This window comes from Pseudorca crassidens, chromosome 2 (assembly GCF_039906515.1).
Source record: "Pseudorca crassidens isolate mPseCra1 chromosome 2, mPseCra1.hap1, whole genome shotgun sequence".
In the NCBI taxonomy this organism is placed as follows: Eukaryota; Metazoa; Chordata; class Mammalia; order Artiodactyla; family Delphinidae; genus Pseudorca; species Pseudorca crassidens.
Window position 1 is genome coordinate 55,402,429 of NC_090297.1, and position 20,630 is coordinate 55,423,058.

General features: G+C 41.2%; 1 protein-coding gene across 4 annotated transcripts in view; it reads right to left on the bottom strand.

The window, feature by feature from the left end:
* JAK1 (Janus kinase 1) overlaps positions 1–20,630 on the bottom strand; it is a 155,633-nt gene that overhangs the window by 45,274 nt on the left and 89,729 nt on the right. For all 4 annotated transcript variants that reach the window (XM_067726417.1, XM_067726419.1, XM_067726416.1 and 1 more), the window contains 3 exons: positions 7,791–7,873; positions 4,581–4,779; positions 975–1,098 (listed from right to left, as the gene is read on the bottom strand). In XM_067726417.1, coding sequence (XP_067582518.1) covers positions 975–1,098; positions 4,581–4,779; positions 7,791–7,796 — 329 coding nt within the window. In that variant the 5' untranslated portion in view covers positions 7,797–7,873. The remainder of the gene's footprint in view (positions 1–974; positions 1,099–4,580; positions 4,780–7,790; positions 7,874–20,630) is intronic.

The following is a 20,630-nucleotide window of genomic DNA, read 5'->3' on the forward strand; positions in this document are numbered from 1 at the left end:
GACTCCCCAGAGTAAATAGCAGCTAAAATACTGAGGGCCTCTGAGATCTCCAGGGCTTTTCCAGCATGACCCGGCGTACCATTAGCATTTGAGCTAACCCACTGACTTAATCACATCTATGTACGTTAAGATTCTTTTCAGATACGATTCACCCTATTTATAATAGGGTGAATTTATAAGCTCCTCTGCTAAATGTATGTGTGAAAGTATGCTTAGCTAGTATCTAACAAACATACTTTCAATTCTAGGTACAGAACAAACACACTTATAAACTCAAGAGACTACAGTGGTAGTCCTGACTGCCTGTGCCACCTTGGGAGACTACGTGACATTTAACAAAGTCTACAATATGGGAGAAAAGGCAAGTGAGTACCCACCAGAAGAAAAATTACAGCCCCACTAGATAAAAATCCTCAGGGAGTGGATCAAAACATTCACCTCTTTAGAACAAGACCAAGCTAGGATTTCTAGGTTTCCACTTCAGGCAATGTTTCTCAAGCTCTCTAGCTGCAACTTTTAGTAAGAAACATATTTATTTTATCATGACCTAGTACATACAGACAGATTACATATCTCAAACTGAAGTTCTAAAAAACAATATTCTTAGGATAGGTATATATGCCGATATTATCTGTCCTCATCTATTTCTCTCTTCTAAAAAAAATCCTGGTCATAACTCACTAAATTAAACTCATATCCATGATTCACTGAATAAAAAACTCTGCTGTAGGATACTAATTCTATTCAAAATACCCTCTGCATCATAATGATTTCTTTTCTAAAATGTGGCAGAGGAAGGTGGTCAAACTCACCTTGAATTGTTTTCCAAATACTGAAGAAGCCCTTTCTCATACCAAGCAAATACAAAACTTACAAGTTATAAAAATGACTACAATACTTCTTGGTAAGTGAATCAGGGCTCCAGGCTAACCGTTGCCCGTCCCTGCATGAGGGAGCCCAGCAGGCACCCATACCTCATCCGGTAGTGGAGCCGGAGTGACATCTTGTCGTCGACGGTGATGGTGCGATTCGGAGCATACCAGAGCTTGGTGTTCTCATCATACAGGGCAAAGAGGTTGTGACACAGAGGAGATATACCTGGGGAAAAGTAAAGGACACATCAGAAAATTAAAGACAGATAAATCTGGCCATCTGTTTCCAAAGCACAACATATGCAAAGACCAGAAATTCTCTTATCCAAAAAGAATCTACATCATATTCGCATCCTCTTAGGGCCAAATACAACTTCCAACCATGTTCAATCAGGCAGTTTTAAACAAAATAATAAAAAATTATGGCTCCCCAGGAATATATACTATAGCTTCTGGCAAACCAGGTTAAAACCACTGAAAAATAAAAGTCTAATAATATTTCTCATTACAATGTCTATGACAGAGTCTTACCAAATCCTGCTTCAAAGAAAAAAAGGCCATCTGAGAGGTTTCCAGATACCACCTGATGTGCACCTTGTTAATCACAGTGAGAAACATTCTTAGAGTTTGAGAAATCCCTAATCTGTCTCCTACAGAAAATGTTTAAACGGTTCTAACACACTGTGATTACACATTAAACATGTGAACAAGTTCCTGGCAGTAGCACATGAAATGTGTGTTAGAATAAATAACCAAAGTGATTTCTATCAGTGATCAAAATCTATTTCCATTAATAACAATACACTTAAGTACTCTGTATGGTTACCAAAAATATTTTTTATTGGTAGCCAACTAGCAAGAACATATATGCTTAAAAAAGGTGGTCCAACAGTGCTCCCTTGCCTCCCTACCTAACTGCCTCCTTTGATACAAGAATGTTCAAAAAGATAAGGGAGATGATGAAGCCAGGAAAGTACCTTTCCACTCACTTCTGAGCCCATGATTAAAATTACACAGACCTGTAATCTAAAAGTGTCAGGGGAGATAGGAGAACGATTGCAAGTAATCAATCATTGCTGATATTTTCATGTGTGGTCAGGCCTCAAACTAAGATACAATGAACTTAAAAAGCAAAAAATCATGGGAGAACATGAGGTAGCTGGCACTTGTTTCCCAACTCAGACATCTGAAGTGAGACTGACACTGACTGGGACCCTGGCTGGCCCTGCTCACCTAGGCAGGGACTCTCTCCAATGCACACACTAAGTTAAGAAGTTACAGCTTTCTTGTCATCTTCATGCCTCTGCTGAATTCCTCAACTCCTGCTTCTCAAGATATTTGGGAGTTACCCCTTCAGAGTTACACTCCTCCATGTAACAGAGAAGATGGAGCTAAATTTCAAAGAGCATTTTCCCTTGGGAAAAATGGCAAATGGCTTTTGGATCCAGTATTATCAGGACTATGTTTCAGGTAAACAGTAGGTTTTCATTCATAAATTGGCTTCTGTGGACTGGCCTAGAAATCTAGCTTTTCTTTATACATATCCATATTTGAATGTGAAACATACATATTTGAAGAATAATTTATCTATAATCATGGATAGGTCTATAATTCTACCACAGGTCTGATTCAAACAATTACTACTTAAAAATAGGAAGATGAAAGATACCGTTTATATAAAAGTACTGAAAAATAATAACAATACTAACATTTACTGAGGGCTTCGTATCAGGCATCAGGCTAACACACATCTATTACCTTTTAATTCTCCTAACACTTAATGTGGTTAAGTATTATTTTTGCCATGTTACAGATAAAGAAACTGAGATTTAGTCTGATTCAGGGTTACTCAACTAGTAAAATCCAGGGCTAGCATTCAAACCTAGATAGAGGTACTGAGGGGGCAAATAATGAGAGCTAAAAGAACAAAAATTTACCATATATTGGTGAAAAATGAGGAAGTATACAGACCCCAAAACATCATGTACTATAATAGTAATAGCTACAAGAATCTGTGGTATTCTGTATTCATCTATTTTTTAAATTTATTAATTTTTGCAACAATCCCCTGAGTTGGTTACAAAAGATAATACTCATTCTCTACAGACTGGGCTTAAAAACTGATGCCCCAAATTGACCCTGAGCCCAGAGTAACAGGATACAGGGGCTGTGTCTGTCTTCAGATTCACAGGCTCTCCCCCTCATCTCCTTTAGCAGCAATTCCTCTATCTCTCACTAACTGCAGCCCAACAATTCTGTACAAATGATCCTTGCTAACAAACTAAGGTTTATACTTGCTATGCTGATGGCAAGAAGCTTGGCTAAGAGAATAAACACTATAAACCAAATCTCAAGGTAAAGGGGAAAAAATGCCTTAGAAACACCAATTTACATCTAGTTGTTTTGCTAATTACAAATACTTTTAAAGCTGCTGTCCAAAGCTGGTTCCTTACCTACTCTGCTATCTAGTCAAAGTAACTCTAAAATATTAATGCATTTTCCCCATAATAATCTGTAACTCAGCCAATTTTATCTAGTGTTATGTTTTGTCAGTAAGGATCTACTACATTCTTCCCTATAGCACCAACCTCTCCCCTTTTATTGGAACTCTTGTATTTAAAGCATTTTAAGCAGAAAGACATATCAGGAAGAAAATGGGTTTTCTAGACAAGCTGTATTACAAACAAGGTAGCTGATTCTTGAAACAACCATGCTATCCCCGCAGAGTTGTTCTGAGGACTAAAGATGATATAAGTAAAGCATGGATCAGACTATCTGCCATCATGGCTAGTTAATCTATCATCATGAAATGAGTTGATTTTTTAAAAACAGCTTTACTGAGATGTAATTTACATACCATAAAGTCCACCCATTTTAAGTGTATAGTTCAATGAATTTTAGTATATTTACAGAGTTGTATAACCACCACCACGATCTACGTGGATTAGATCTTCAGTTTCTATGAATTAAATTTACCTGTCATTTAAAAGCAGGTAGGCAAAAATTGCCAATGACTCCAAGTTTAAAGGATAATGAAGGGCTTTATTTTGTTAGTCAGTTTGCTTTCCTACCTTCTAAGGGCAATAGGCTAACTTTAGTAAGACAAGCCTCACTTTAAAAAAAAGAAAAAAAAAAAGAAAGAAAGAAAAAAGAAAAAACGTCTTGTTCACAGCCTCACTGTCCTTCCTTTTCACAACTTGGCAATCTGACCAAGCCACAAAGTGACATTTAACTTCTCCCTTCAACTTAGCGTCACGTTGCAGGGGCAGGGGGCAGGGAGGGGGGTGCCAGGCAATAAGGAGGCAGGTCATGGTAGCATAAGGACAGACCACACTTTTCAGAAGTTTTAAACAATTAATATATTGAGAGATGGCACTTCTGAGCTTGTAACTTTGTGCAGGCGCTTCACTCATTTAGTGCTGATATTATTCCAATTTCATAGATATAGGGGAAATCAGAAAACTGAGCATCGTTCCCTGGTATCCCTGTAGCTCATTAGTAACAGCAGGAATAAGCTACTTTGCAGCAAAGAAAGTGAAAAGTGAAACTCTCAGAATTAAATTCACTGGCCTAAGGTCAAATGCAAGTCAGTGGCAGAGGCAGGGCAGAACGAATGACTCCCAGAGCCCACACCTCTCTCCACTCAGTGGAGGTGCGGGGGCAGAGACACCGGGACCTGCTGGGCCCTGGGCAGCTGCCGGTACTCACAGCATTCCTGCGCCGCCCTGATGCACAGCTCCTCCGCTGTGTACTCTCCGCCGCCCAACCGGAGGGGCTCCCTATCCGACAGGTAGAAGAGCACTTCCACCCCTGGCTCAGGGGCCTCCAGATTCACGTCAGTCTTCTTGGAGCTCCTCATTTTAGCACAGAAAGCCATGGCATTGCAGTCCTCTTTTATATTTAAATACTGTAGTGGAAGGAAAATGAGACTATGCGGTCATTCTATGTGCTAAAAGCACTAAGTGGTGAAAGAGTGCTTTGAAGGTAAGCAAGCCGAAAGATATGGTATTGGATAAGTACCTCCCCCTGCCCCTTTCCTCCCTGAAAATCAAATGTACCAGAGCTCACAGCAGGTACAATCATGGGAAGTAATCAATTATGCACGCTCATGAATTATGGTTAAGACCATATTGTCAAAAATCAGAGTAATTTTAGACATGACCTGAATTTATTTTCTGTATTTGCACACAAGTTGTAGTTGAAAAATGTGCCTCATTCTGGAACCACTGATGTTAACATTACTAATATTCCTGTTACCTCTACCAGAATCATTTAACTTTTGAATAGACCTACTGGCACAAATTACACTGTCTTTTACTTTTATGTCTACCTCCCAGTAAACGGCAAGCTCGGGGAGGGCATTAACCATCCTTACCTATTTTCATGCCCCTAGAGCCTAGCCCAGGCTGGCTCTGAGATAGTACACACAAAAGGACTACCGATTCATGTTCATAAGCCACATGAATGGGTCATGAGAATTAATGAGTGGAGCCAGGTCCCTTCACCCCACGGAGAGGCAGGACGATGGGCAGCACTTTGTGGCACCAGAAAGTGAGCGAGAAGCCTTGCTTTGAAAAGGTCAGAACCCACTGGTGACAAGCCTGAAAATAAGTTACTCACCTGAGCGCCCTCAATGGGGAGAGCAACTAGGATCAACGAGCCAACCTCAGCAACTGAGCTTTGGGCATGGTGAGAAAAGAGAGGGGAACTAGGGAAAGTCCTGCATGTTCTTTCTCCCCCTCACCCCAGCACCAATGGCCTCAAACCAATTTCCCTGACCCCAGGTTCCTACTTTCCTCCTGCCTACCAAGCCAACCTTCACTTAGCCCCCAAAGAAATGTCCCCCTAGCACATCTCAGATCCTCTAAAGGCTCCCCATTAATCTAGAGACCAATCCTAAGCTCCTAACAGAGGCCCTCCATCACCTGGCCAGATAGCCGCACTGGCCTCATCTCATGTTATATCACTCTCGGCCTCTTACTGCAGGCTTGAAACTCACAAAGCTGCCATCTTCTTGTTACCCCCCCACCCCCACCCCCAAGCCGTTTATCTCATTTTCCTGCCTTTGCTCATGCTGATTCCTCTACCAGGAGTGCCTTCCCACCTCATCCCTTTCATGGCAAACTTCAATTGCCTTTAGAACTCAGCTCGGACATTACCTCCTCCAGGAAGCCACCTCTGAACCTCCATCCCACCTCCTGAGTTAGATGTCCTCTCTCAAACTCACCACACTGCACTGACCACACTGAATTACGACCCTCTTATTCACCTGTCTGTCCCTCTCTCACTCCCACGTGCTGAGTTCCTTAAGGACAGGGACTGTGTCATTCATATTTGTATCACCAGTGCCTAGCACAGAGCTTGCAGAATGACCCAAAGCAAGTCACGGAGGGAGGGCCACAGTCACAGTTCTCTTAAGCAAATTCTCTTCAACAAATTCATGTGCTTGGTCCGTTAGCTGCCCTGGTGAGGTGAGATACTTGCAGGAAGGACACGAACCAGATATGCCTCGATACTACAAACTAAGAGGCACTTGGTTTTACTTGTTTAATCTCCAAAATAAATCTGAAGATCAAAATTTTCCAGAGACCAGGCTGAAAGATTAGCTCATAACTTACCTTAAGGTTCAGATCAACTATCAAGCAAGAAAGTTTTAAAACCCAACACTGAGCCTCCAACTCTACCCCAACAATGAAAAATAGAGATGGAAGACAAAGTAGCTAGTCTGCTTTATAACTTAAGAAAAAACCTTTGTCCTTAAGAGTCTAAAGAGACATGGCGGGGGAAGAATTTAAAGATGGTATTATACACTTTCACCCTACAGAAATAATCAGGCAAATATACATAATTATTTATGTACAAGATGTGGCACCACTTGAAATAGAAAACAAAAATACAATGTCCAACAGGAGAGCACTCAGTAAACAAAATTAAGAATATCAACATAAGGGCTTCCCTGGTGGCGCAGTGGTTGAGAATCCACCTGCCAATGCAGGGGACACGGGTTCGAGCCCTGGTCTGGGAAGATCCCACATGCCGCGGAGCGGCTAAGGCCCGTGCGCCACAACTACTGAACCCATGAGCCACAACTACTGAAGCCTCTGCGCCTAAAGCCCATGCTCTGCAACAAAAGAAACCCCTGCAATGAGAAGCCCTTGCACCGCAACAAAGAGTAGCCCCCGCTCACCACAACTAGAGAAAGCCCGTGTGCAGCAATGAAGACCCAATGCATCCAAAAATAAATAAAATAAATTTATAAAAAAAAAAAAAAGAATACCAACATAAAGGAATACTATGCAGCTGTTAAGGTGACATAAAACTATTTGACACTTGGGCTCCCCTGGTGGTGCAGTGGTTGAGAGTCCGCCTGCTGATGCAGGGGATACGGGTTCATGCCCCGGTCCAGGAAGATCCCACATGCTGCGGAGCGGCTAGGCCCATGAGCTATGACCGCTGAGCCTGCACGTCCGGAGCCTGTGCTCCGCAACGGGAGAGGCCACAACAGTGAGAGGCCCGCGTACCGCAAAAAAAAAAAAAAAAAAAAAAAACTATTTGACCCAACATTGCAAGATGTATATGACACACTGCAAAATGAAAACAGCAAAACATGTATATTATGATCTTTCTGGTTATGCATTTGTACAATCTGGAAAAACAAACAATAAATTGTTAACAGTGGTGAATATCTAGGAGAGGTTACAAGGGAACTTAGACTGTACTTCCCATATTTCAGTAGTTAAAAAAAAAATCTCCAAAGTAGCACATGCAACATTTGGAACGAACAAAAATTAAAATAACGATATTGAAAAATAAATGGATATAGCACAGATAGCCCTATAAGTTTAAGATCAGTTTCATTATTCTTTATAGAAGCTATTTTCCTTTTTGTCTTTCTTTTAAATATGCAAATGTACATACCTGCATTTATCCAGCTGTCCAATGCCCCCCAAAAAGTAGACTGGATTTTCTTCTCTACTTTCCAAAACCCATTCAGAGCTGAGCTAAAGACAAAGATAAATAAATAAATCAGCTGCAGAGGTAACTGTATCAGAAAATAAGAGGACACTTTCATTAAGAAAGCAGCCCAAACCATAAACAGGCAGGAAAAAGCATTTGGGAGGAAGAAGGTGGGGGTGGGGGGAACACTGATGAGGACACTGAGAGGACAGAGAGACATCTTAGGGTGTAAACATCAAAGAAGAAGATGTTATTTTCACTGCTTCAAGAAAGGAAGCCAGGGACTTTTGCTTCTTGGTGTAGAGTGCCCTGTCCAGTGTGAATGAGGACTATGTGCCTTTTCCATCAACAACCTCTCTCTCTCTTGAGGCTGTGAACAATAGTTTAGGGGCCCAAAGATGTGCACTTTTATTTCCCATATCTACTTCCTTTAGAATTACCCTCTTCCCAATCCAGTCTACCCCTGGCTTCATTTTAATGGTGAAACCGCAGATGGTATGGTGAAAGGAGGAGGGCCTGGGAACAAATCTGACCAATGATGCTTTCAGTTCACCAAATATTTTTTGAGTCATTCTTATCTGAAAACTTAGGCAGCAAATAAAGGTCCTCCCAACTTCCCAACCTCACCTCAAAGGCTTATTCATACTAAACAGGAATAGCAGTTTGGTTCTGTAAAATTAAAGTTCCTGGTCCCATTCTTACCACCAACACCAACACCACCGCCACCACCACCTACACAGCTCTGCATTGTTTTTTGTTTTTTTTTGCATTACGCGGGCCTCTCACTGTTGTGGCCTCTCCTGTTGCGGAGCACAGGCCCTGGACGCGCAGGCTCAGCAGCCATGGCTCACAGGCCCAGCCGCTCCGCGGCATGTGGGATCTTCCCAGACCGGGGCACGAACCCGCGTCACCTGCATCGGCAGGCAGACTCTCAACCACTGCACCACCAGGGAAGCCCTCTGCATTGTTTTAACAGCTTTCCTTGGTGCTTCTCACAAACTCTTTTTAAGAGTAAAATCAAACTATGTTTTGCAAATAAGGAGCACCCACTCTTAGTGATTTGAAAATGGCTGCCTAATTAATACAGATTATTGTCTCAGTTTTCTGTTGGTCATTCCACACATTTTATCAGAATCCAGCTTTAGAAGGAGCACAGTCCCATGCATGACAAGGCAGGAGTGGAGGGGTGCCTGGGGAAAGGGGGATGAGTTACCTCTGAGGCTGCAAGGCCAGCATTCCCACAGGACCTTAGATTCGAAGTGGGAGATGGCACAAAACACAAAAGCAATCTAAAATCAGTAGAGTGGGTGTGGCATGATGTCATCTTTATGCCCCTTGCTAACTCCAATGACTGACACTGGAGAGGGCTGGTTTGGGAAGGTTTTCTGCAGTGGATAAGGCAAAACTAATGATAGGAGGCCAGGCAGGGGATATAAGTATGAATTTTGATGTGAAGACTTTGACTTGGCTATTTTGTCACGACAGTTTTTAAAAGATTCAAAGAACAAATCATTATACTTTCAACTTTAAAAATGTAATATAACCAATTGTTTTAATTACATAAATAGATACCCTGCCTTGCAGCAAAACAGCAATCTGAAATTAGCTACATCTAATACCCTGCTTCAGCTCAGAAGCAGGTGTTCAAATCCCACATTTAGGAGACCCATTCGACAATTATTTTTGAGCAGTTCTTCGTGCCAAAAGCTGAACTATACCAGGAGGCCGCAACGAAGAACAAGAGCAAGATGGTCACTGCTCATGTGGAGCTTACAGTCCACAGGACTAAAAGAATCAAACAAAGATGCAGAGAAAGAAGTAATCATAAAGAACTTAAAATACCATGAAGGAAAAAGAGAGCATATAATAAGGAATGTGATTCAGCATGGGACTCAAGAGGGAAGTAACACTGAGCTGAGATGGAATGGCTATCATGGGAGGTGGGGAGAAAGCAGTTTGGGTAAAGGATGAGCATGTGCAAAGGCCCTGTAGAGGGAAGAAGCCAGTCCAGTCTCTCCAGATGCATAAATGGGGAAATCCCTCCAATACGCCTTTTTAGGTGTGGGTAAAGATCAGCACTACCACATTCATACTTGCTAACAGCATGCCTGGGGCCTTGCTACCCCATGTTTCCGGCAGCATGCTGCCAAGGATGAATGCAAATCAACCAGATGGCCTCCATGCTTTAGTGCCCCAAACCAGAAGAGGGACGCACACTCAGAACCTTTTAGAGTAGGAAGAGACCTGAAGTTCCACCAGTCCCTTTAAGAAGAGCTACTGCATAAATTTTTTTTTTTTTTTTTGCGGTATGCGGGCCTCTCACTGCTGTGGCCTCTCCCGTGGCGGAGCACAGGCTCCGAACGCACAAGCTCAGCAGCCATGGCTCACGGGCCCAGCCGCTCCACAGCATGTGGGACCTTCCCGGACCGGGGCACGAACCCGTGTCCCCTGCATCGGCAGGTGGACTCTCAACCACTGCGACACCAGGGAAGCCCCTGCATAAATCTTTTTAAACTCACAAAAGCATTTTAATATGCACCATCAGATCACATGTTACTTGAACACAGGAGTCATGGGGATTGAGGATCAGACTACAATCACCAGGATTCTATCAAAACCCATAACCAAGAAGAGTTTGGTTTTTCCATTATTCATTCTCTACTACAAGCAACACTGTATTGAAATCACATTATACCTAATAATTTTCAAACTGACCTCCAGTATTACTGGACAGGACAAGAAAATGGTATCAATTTGTGATGCCTTAGCCTAGAGATTAAACTCTGAGAAATCAAGATCAGCAACAGAATTTCTTGACAATATGCATTTACTCTGATATTTTTATAGGCTGACTCAACAACAAAAATCCCTGTTCTCAGAAAACTGACATTCCAATGATAAAAAATTAAACACACCCATATAGCACTTAAAAGGCATGCTAGGGCTTCCCTGGTGGCGCAGTGGTTAAGAATCCGCCTGCCAATGCAGGGGGCACGGGTTCGAGCCCTGGACCAGGAAGATCCCACATGCCGCGGAGCAACGAAGCTCGTGCACCACAACTACTGAGCCTGTGCTCTAGAGCCCGCGAGCCACAGCTGCTGAGCCTGCGTGCCCAGAGCCCGAGCTCCGCAACAAGAGCAGCCACTGGGATGAGAAGCCCGCGCACTGCAATGAAGAATAGCGCCCACTCGCCGCCAACTAGACAAAGCCCGCCTGCAGCAATGAAGACCTGACACAGCCAAAAATAAATAAATAAAATAAATTAAAAACAAACAAAAAAAAAGGTAATCTGAACATTTAAACCTAAGACTGGTGACCCACTTTATGTGAAATGACGACTCATTCAGGATGACAAGTGTTTTTTGTGCTACAGTATTTGTGCAATGGCTTCATTCAAATAACATTTCTTTCTGAATAAACTAAACAACATGCTCTAACTACTTACTTTTAGAACAAGTAGGAAAAGAGCAAGGTCAGCTTATAAATACTTTGGATAATTCCAAGAAATCAATTCAAGTTTCTTGCTACAAGGTACAAAAAGAAAATCTTTAATCCTAGAAAAACTGACCAGTAGGAATCACTCAGTACCCTTTAAAAATAACATGATTCACTGGGTTCCATTCCCAACTCAAATGAATACAAAGAAGCTCAGAAAATAGTAAGGATAAAAGTGAGAAATCAAAAGCTTTTTGATGATAGCAGTGAATTCTTCCACCCTAACCTCCTTATAAATTTTCAAGGATTTGAAAGAAAATACCTTTCTCTCATTTGAAGAAAGTGGCTTTAGTGGCTTTAGCCTTTACTTTAGTGGCTCAATCTTGTAGATGCTACTTTACATGAAAAAAAAAAATCAGGGAAATTTTGTAAATTCTCAATTGTTTTTTAGTTTATAAAAGTCTTATGCAAGAGATATGTATATCTAATACTTTGTGAATGAGGGAAAAGTAACAGAAACAAAATGCGATTCTGTGAGTCTGAACAGGACTAACTGCAATAAATGGGGTAGCACAACTATTTTCTAAGATGCAAAATTCCAGAAATCAGTGTCTGAAGATACGGAAAGCCTGCTAAATTTTCAAGGGTATCTTCTGAAATACAGGTATCTATTAAAGGAAGAACATAAAATTAAATTTTGAATAGTGGAGATGACAGACATAAAGATAGATCATATTAATATTCACAAATATGATGATCAGAATATGAGTGCTTTGGGCCAAAGGCCATGGCCAGATGTATATGATAAAAGTAGACTGGATGATGGTTAAAATCAATGACAAATGTATATGTATAACTGAATCACTTTGCTATACACCTGAAACTAACACAACATTGTTAATCAACTATACTCCAATATAAAATAAAAATTTTTTAAAGGACTATCATTAAAGAAGGAATAAATGAAAGTAAAATTTTAAAAAATGTTTAAATCAATGACAAGACTCAAAATAAAATACTTTGGATATCTGATTTTTACTAGAGAAACCATCACACCTACAGTGAATTACTTAATGGATGCCTTAAAGGAATCAAAGCTTTTGATTCCTGAAGTAGAAAATGCAAATAAAATGTTGATGAATTAAGGTATGAACCCAGAAAAATTGAAAAGAAAAACATGTAATTTAGAAAATGTCCTGAAATCAGCTGTTTAATACCTTAAGAAATGTTAAGACTGAAGATCTTAAACCTTAAAAACCATCTTAGCAGGCACCAGTCTTAAGGTTGGTGAGGAAACCTGATGCAACAATATAAGCTCCAAGAGGGCAGGGACTCTTGTCACTTTTGTTCCATGCTTTACTGTATTAGGTGATCAGTAAGTAGCTAAATGGTTAAATGAAAGATGAAGGTAACAAAGCAAGCAACATCACCCGATGGAAATATCACCGTAATCCAGAGTGTGTGATTTTATTGCCTCTATACACAACTAGCAAGTGGACCTTGAGAAAGTCATTTAAATCTGAGCCCATCCGTGAACCTGAGAGGAACCATCTTGCCCAACGGATCAAAAAAAATCTCTCAAAAAGTCTTCCTTAAGCTCCTACATGCCTTTTTCAAATGAGGCTATAGATGTGAAAGATGTTAGTGCTAAAGCAATATAATGTAGGCTTTATGGCAGAGGACTGAAGTGGGTGGCCAACTTGCTTAGAAGAACAAAGAATAAATAGGGATTCTGAGCAAAAGCCTGGTCATAAATCAAAGTCCCATTTCATAAGTCTCAGATGACACAGCAGAGCAGTTAAGAGCCTGAGCTGGAGTCATAAGGACCTGGGTTTGAATCCTGCCTATCCCACTGACTAGCGATTGTAATCTTAGGCAAGTTACTTACCCTCTCTAAACCTCAATGTTCTCAGCTGTAAGTGGGGGGATAAAAAATAGCATCTATCTCCTAAAGCTGTTAAGAGTTAAATTAGTTAATGCATATAAAGTACCTAACACAGAGTGTAGCAGGCAGTAAGCATTCCTATTTTGGTCGCAATTTCTGTTAAACTGATTACAGCTTGATGGAACACAGTTCCAGTCAAGGAGAGGGAGCTCCAGCATACACCGAGCATCTGTAACATCTCATGCACGGAGCTAGGCGCTTGCACTTAATTCTCATAAAAAGCAGAAGTTTCAGGCCAATCAGTGGGGGTGCCAGATGTCAAACACGTGACTGACTCCAAGGACCAGGCTTTTTCCACAGGGGTGTAAAAACTGCTTTAAAGTGCCCCCCATCACCAACACCACTGTCTTCTTAGCACTTTCCGTAGTCTAGCATCCACCTAGGAGACGGGTCTCATTCCAGGCCCCTCCCTCCAAAGGCTGAAAGAACTGTCGTTCAACAAATCATGAAAGTGCCCTGGGCCCTGCCTGCGTTCCAGCCCACAACTATCACGCTGCTCTGGCACCACAAGGGTAGTTCTGGTGGCCCTGGCAGAGGCCCACCCCATAGGCACGGAATCTCCTAAAGGACACACACACACACACACACACACACACAGACACACACACACACACCCCAGGGGAAGCATCTTTCTTCCTCTTAGTCTCATCACCCGGGGCTTCGCACCCACTGGAGCCTTGTCAATGACTGTGTCTGTTGCTCCCAGTGCCCCCTGCTTTACTGAGGCCCAGATAACTATTCTGAGGAAGGCATCACAAGATGCTATGCAAAGCTAATGGATTCCAGCCAAAAAGATGACATAAAAACAAAATCTGTTATTTTTTTCCCGTCAGCAAGTCAGAATTATGGCTTTTCTATATGCTACTCCGGCCACACAGAATAACTCACTTCTAACTACAGCAGCAATTCCAGGAATACCCCAGAACCTTAAGTGCTGCTCCATTTACAATAAACTTCTAGGGATGATCAAACAATCAATGCCAACTCGATGATCCAGGGCTCTCTGCACTGCTCCCAGTGAGCCTGCTTTCCCTGAGAGAATGCTTCTGATCAAACTAAATTAAGTCAAAACGTGTTTTCCTAAAAGCCACACTGTATCAATATGCTTTGCTATCCCCCCCTTTTATTTCTTTTACCGCTAATACATCTATAATGTTATTAAAGAGCACAGAATACAGTGGTCAAAATATGGTGACAAAAGTGGATGCTCCAAAGGTGGGGAAAATGGCTTGTCTGCACCTTCTGTGCTTTCCAATCGTTCATCACTAAAATACTTATTAAGCACTTGGACCATCACAATAAAACCTTGCATTTATATGGTACTTTATAGCTTAAAAAGAGCTTTCACAACTATAACCACATTCGAGTCTTACAGCTCCTTTCACAGATGAGAAGACTCAGTCTCAGACATTCCCATGGTCAAGTGGCTAGTGAGTGGCGAGGCCAGGCTCAGACACACTTCTCAGCCTCCAGCTTCACTGCCCTTTCAGTTTGCCACATTTCCTTGGGCAAGGCGCGGGCTTTGAGGGAATGTAAAGAAGAACCACGCTTAAAATCTAAGCCCACCAAAACCCTCCAGTCTATTATTAATAGTTGGCAAGCGTTAAGAACTACAGGAGTTAGAAGAGAGGGCTGTGAAGTGACCAGGTAGAGTGGACTCTGTTCCCAGCCTTGAGGAATAGAGACAATCTAAAAGGAAAGGAAGGGTGCAGCTGTCCTGGAAAAGAGCTGGAGGAAGGAAAATCAAGAGGGTGGAGCTGCAGGAAGGACTATGCAGACCAAGAGGGATCAGGCAGGAAAGAAGTAGACAGAGTGAAAAGGTGAGGCAGGGTCGGACTGAGGAGAGGGGGGTAGGGGCGGGGCGGGGGGGGGGGAGAGAGAAAGAGAGAGAGAGAGAGAGAGAGAGAGAGAGAGAGAGAACACGCACCTGTGGGCACCAGCTTCTGTCTGTAAGCAATACAAGAAAACTGCCTGGTATTGAAAAAATCTCTAAAGCTCTCTGAACACAAATCCTGTGTAACAAGGAAAGTATTAGATGACCTCTACAGTTCTTTACAGAACAGAAGCAGTTAGAAGCCTGGGCCTAGAGTCACCCTAACCTGGGTTCAGACCCCAGCTCTAATGTCTGTGTGACCTTAGCCACGTTTTTCAACCTCTACACGTTTCTGTTTCCTCTGGGATTAATAAAGTATCTACAGGGCTGTTGTGAAGATTCAAGATTTCTCTAAATCTCTTCCTCTAAAGTATGTTTTTACTGGCTCACACTCAAAAAGCTCACAGTTCATTAATCAGTTTTCTGTGAGTATACTCAAGGCTTTTAAAAATGTTTAGATTAAAAAAAAAAGTAACAAAGCAAACAAACCCTATCTTACAAATGTTTGAAATCATATTATGCTGCACCCTAATAAAACTAATTCCTCATTAACTTGTATTTCCAAAGTGTCGTGATGCAAAGACATAAAACCTCTTGCAGATATGCCATCTGGTGAAACTTCAAGGTAACTATAATTTGAAGGAATATACAGGAAGCAACCCTGAATCCCCTCCATGCCTTGCTAACTTTTACTAATTTATTTGTGTGTCTACTGCATATTTACCTACTCCCTCTCTGTTATGTACTAAGCTCTTTGGGGGCAGAAATCCATCTAACGTGTTTCCTGTTAAGTCTTTACCCACTTAGGGTTCTGGGATGCAAACAACAGAAACCAGCTCTGTTTACCTTAGGATGAAAATAAATTAAGGGGAAGATATAAGAACACAGGAACAGTCTGACAAGGACATCGTTCTAGCACGGCCACCACTGGTCACCAGCCATCACCACAACTGGACTCCTGATTCTGCTGCTTCCATGAATGATCTCAAGCCACCCCTATGTATTTGTACCATTCCTTCCAGAAGCTAAGTCTTGGGACAGAGGAATCCAACAGGCTGGACTTGGTTCACCACTAGTCATGTGTCTGTACCTCCTTCAGCTTCCACAGCAACAACGGATGATCACTCCAGAAATGAAGGGGGTTCAGAAGCTGGACAATGTCAATGCATGTTAATTCCTATCAAATGGCAATGTCCACTCCAGTCTATACCCCAAAGGAGCTCAGCTATTGCCTCAAAATATAAAGTGACGTTGGGGAGAGAAATAAAAGGAAATCTCAAGGAAAGTGTTTCCCTACATGGTCTCCTGCACCTCTCCTCAACCAAGAAACTGTAATCAGTTTTCATGTTTAGACCTGAAATAGCCTACCAACAGTCTCCAGTGCTGCACTAAGGCAGAGCTCTTCACGAACTGTATTTGCACAGTGAGTAATCCACTCGGTCTTCACCAGGACAGCAGACTTGATCACCAGGTCAACACTGCTCCTCCACAGCACGGAGCCTCCTCTCTCTCCTCTCCACCTGCCCCACTTGTCTCTGGCACCAGCCAAGAGTCCAGTAATGGTTTCACACCACTATTTGACATCCTAGGAACCCATGCTGACCGCTTTTCAAACCTTTTTTACCATGATCTACAGTAAGCAATGTGTGTATGACAAAAAATGAATTTCACAGAAAAATAGCCTCACTACATGTAATTCACTCTGATATTTTCTATTCTATACTATTTTCTTCTCTTTAATAATAGATTTTAAATGCTAAATAAGACCCACAAAATCGATTTCATAGTCCACTAATGAATAATAAACCACCGTTTGAGAAACACTAGTTTAAAGGACTGAACAAGATTACCAAAACAGAATTTACTTTATAATCACTGTTTATAGTCAGCTGAATATAAAATAGTGAACTGCATTTCATCTGGAATTCCTCTATGAGAAGATCATCCCTCTTTTCCCAAACCATGCAGCCCATGATGTTTTAAAACAAACAGCTGCACTGAGATCCACACTGCCACACTCACAGTCATTTCACAATACAGGTTCTTCTCCCAGAAAGCTCTTCAGCTGTTTACTTCCTAAATCCATATAATGCTACCAGAGATCAAGAAAATGTAGAAACATACCCACAAGGCATGGAAGATTCAGATTTTAAATTCTGCCATTACCCATGATTTATTCCCATAAGCCCCAGTTTCTAACCTTAGAATCACATCTCCTAGTGATGCTTTGCAGGAAACTAAAGAATTCAAAACCCTTTCTGTTTCCTTCACATCTGTGCAAACTTTTCAATGTATTTTATGGAAATAACCACTGTAAATGGAGAGAAGAATTCAGCGTATGGTCATCAATGGATATTTCTAGGAAGGGGAAAGCTTCCCAAGTTTTGAAGGTTTAAATAGATGGTATATTATGATGAATTTGGCTAGGAGTCTTCTGCAGCAACTTAAAATTATGTTTTTCTACCAATGAACTGACAAAGGTGAGCAAATACAGCTATTCTTTCTCAAGATAAATGCTTACTTTATACTCTGCTCATAAGAAGGCAGAACCTCAATGAGACACTTTTTTGTATCCTTAAAGCGAGGCCCCAAGCAGGGCCAGAACATGACCACAGCCATAATTCTTTTATCAAAGGGCCCCTGTCTAACAGACAACAGGCATCCATCTCGTTGCACCAAAATATTCAGTGGCAATGCCTGCTCTTCATTCATTCAATTTTCCTGTTTAATTTTTTGGGGGAAGGAGGGGAATGGTACAGACTTCAGCCATGGAGCTTCTTTGGCCTCTCCTTTTAAGAGAAAAAAAATGTAGAAAGAGAAAAAGGGAGGATAATTTTCTAAGAGCACTGTGGAGGTAAATATTATGGTAGGATGTTAATGACAAATTAGACTAAAAAGAAAAACATAAACATAATAACAACTAGAAGGAATAACTCCCGCGCTCCTGGACATTTTCATTAAGTAAAATAACCAACCAAACAAAAACTCATTATGAAAAGCCTGTGAAGCACACTTTGGTGGGAATAAAAGAATGCAAGAAAAAATGTTATCATCAAAGAAGAGTTAGCAACCCAAGAATGTGAAATAGTAATAATATTGATACATGATTGATTGCCAAACACAAGACACATCCAACCAAGGCAAAGAGTATGCTCAGAGAAGGTGTGAGTGGGGAGTTGAGGTAATTAACCCAATCCAGAAGAATTCAGGAAAAACCAGCATGGTGGAGTTAACCATTCTGGTCAAGAAGAACTGAGCTAGAACACTGGCCCTGGCACTCAGTCGCTGGGATCAGGTTACTTTTTAACTTTCAGTGATTATTTTTTCATTTGCAAATAAAGATAACAGTAATTCTTTTACAGGACTGTTTTACACTCTGAGAGAAAAAATATATATAGGTCTAGTAGAACACCTGGCCCATATTAGGCATATAATAGTATGACCATTATGGGGCAGGTGGGATTTGAACTGGGCCTTTAGGAATGGGGAAGATACAAATAGGAAGAGAACAGCAGCCAACTGAGGGGAACATTCCAAATAATGGAAACATGAAGAAATAACAAAAGAAGGAAAGGGGCTGTGTAAAACCCTTTGGAGACTGACCAGAAGGTTTGTGTAGAATAGAAAGAAATGAGAAAAAGGAGAAAGCTGAGACCAGTTTACAGCAGACCATAAATGCCCAACTCAGGAGTATGGACTTTCCTTTGAGGAGACAACCCCAGAGGAGAACTCAAATCCCCAGACTCACATGAATTCCTCAGAAACAAGAAAAGTCCCCCAGTATGTGAATATGTGCTATGTAGAGATGGGGGGAACTCAGACACAAGGAGATGACAGGGAAAAGCATGGGGACACTTTAAATTCATCTGCAGAAAATAATATCCTCTTTTAAAATATTTTAAATGAGTCAACTAGTCCTTGATGGATATACAGGCACTGTACACTAAGATTCTCCACCTCCCCTTTCCCTCAGTGTGAACATCCCAGGACAATAAAAGTTAACTGAGCAAACAGCCCCAAATATTGCCACTGGTAAGAGCTAATTTGAATATTCATGGGGGGATCCATACTCTAACCCCACCTTACTACACACACATAACTCCCACAAAGAACAACTTTTAAAAAATAATAATAAAATAAGAAGCTAGAGGTTTTCTTCTGCAAATTACACTGTGAATGAGTCAGAAAAAACTTTCCCAAAGCTTTTGTCCTCATGGCTGAAGAGCCAGCCTGGCTGGGACATTTCCTAACAGCACTGCGGGAACGAATACTCTGCTGCTGTTGATTAATCATCCTCTGCAGTGCAGCCTCACAGAGTTGTTCATGGGGCTACCCTTGGGAGTCACTCTGAATTATTTTTATAACATCTTGTCCTTGGATAAAAGGAAACACAGAGTCAGAAATAGGAGGTTAGGAGGTCACCTATTACTTAGCAGAGTTGTTTACACAGCCTTGTTTCCCTCTTATCCAGAGTCAATGTCCTGGATAATTGATAGATATAAGGTATGCACATTTCCAGGGATCTAAATATGGAAGAATTCACAAAAATCATGTTCAATGGAAATTTCTCTGCCTTTGATGATTCAGAAGAGCATATCAGACCTTCTCAGGCCTTAGAATCATGATTATGACCAATTTTCATTTCACAGAACTGTAAGGGGTGGAACTGGGGGGCGGGAGGGGAATCCGGTTAGTGGAATTTGCACAAACAAGTTCCTTTGTGCTAGCATTCATTTCAACAGTCTCTGTGGCCATAAAAAAAAGAACGAAAATGTCATTTGCAGAGACAAGGATGGACCTAGAGACTGTCATACTGAGTGAAATAAGTCAGACAAAGACAAATATATGATATAGCTTATATGTAGAATCTAAAAAAATGGTACAAATGAACTTATTTACAAAACAGTAATAGAGTCACAGATGTAGAAAACAAACTTATAGTTACCAAGGAGGAAAGTGGGGAGGAGGGATAAATTGGGAGACTGGGATTGACATATACGCACTACTATATATAAAACAGATAACTAATAAAAACCTACTGTATAGCACAGGGAACTCTACTCAATACTCTGTAATGACCTATATGGAAAAGAATCTAAAAAAAGAGTGGATATATGTATATGTATAATTGATTCACTTTGCTGTACAGCAGAAACACAACATTGTAAATCAACTATACTCCAATAAAAATTAACTTTAAAAAATAAAAGTAAAAGAATAAACAGTCTCCATTAGTTTACATGAACGTTTTATCAACCCATGCAGCTCTCTGATGTGTGTCTAGCCAGGTGGTACCTGAACATTTCTGTCTTGGCCAAAAGAACTGTGTTTGTCCAGTGCATTACACGTGTACACACAGCTAATAAGTAGCAGAAATGCAGCACAAAACTGATCCTCAGATGCCACATCTCATGGATCTCACACTGTACTAAAATAAATATTAATGAAGGAACCTCTGTCTTTTTAGCCTTTCTCCAAATGAATACAAAAAAGCAAAGTTGGTGTAACTATACATAACCATTAACTAATCAAAATCAATACAAAATCA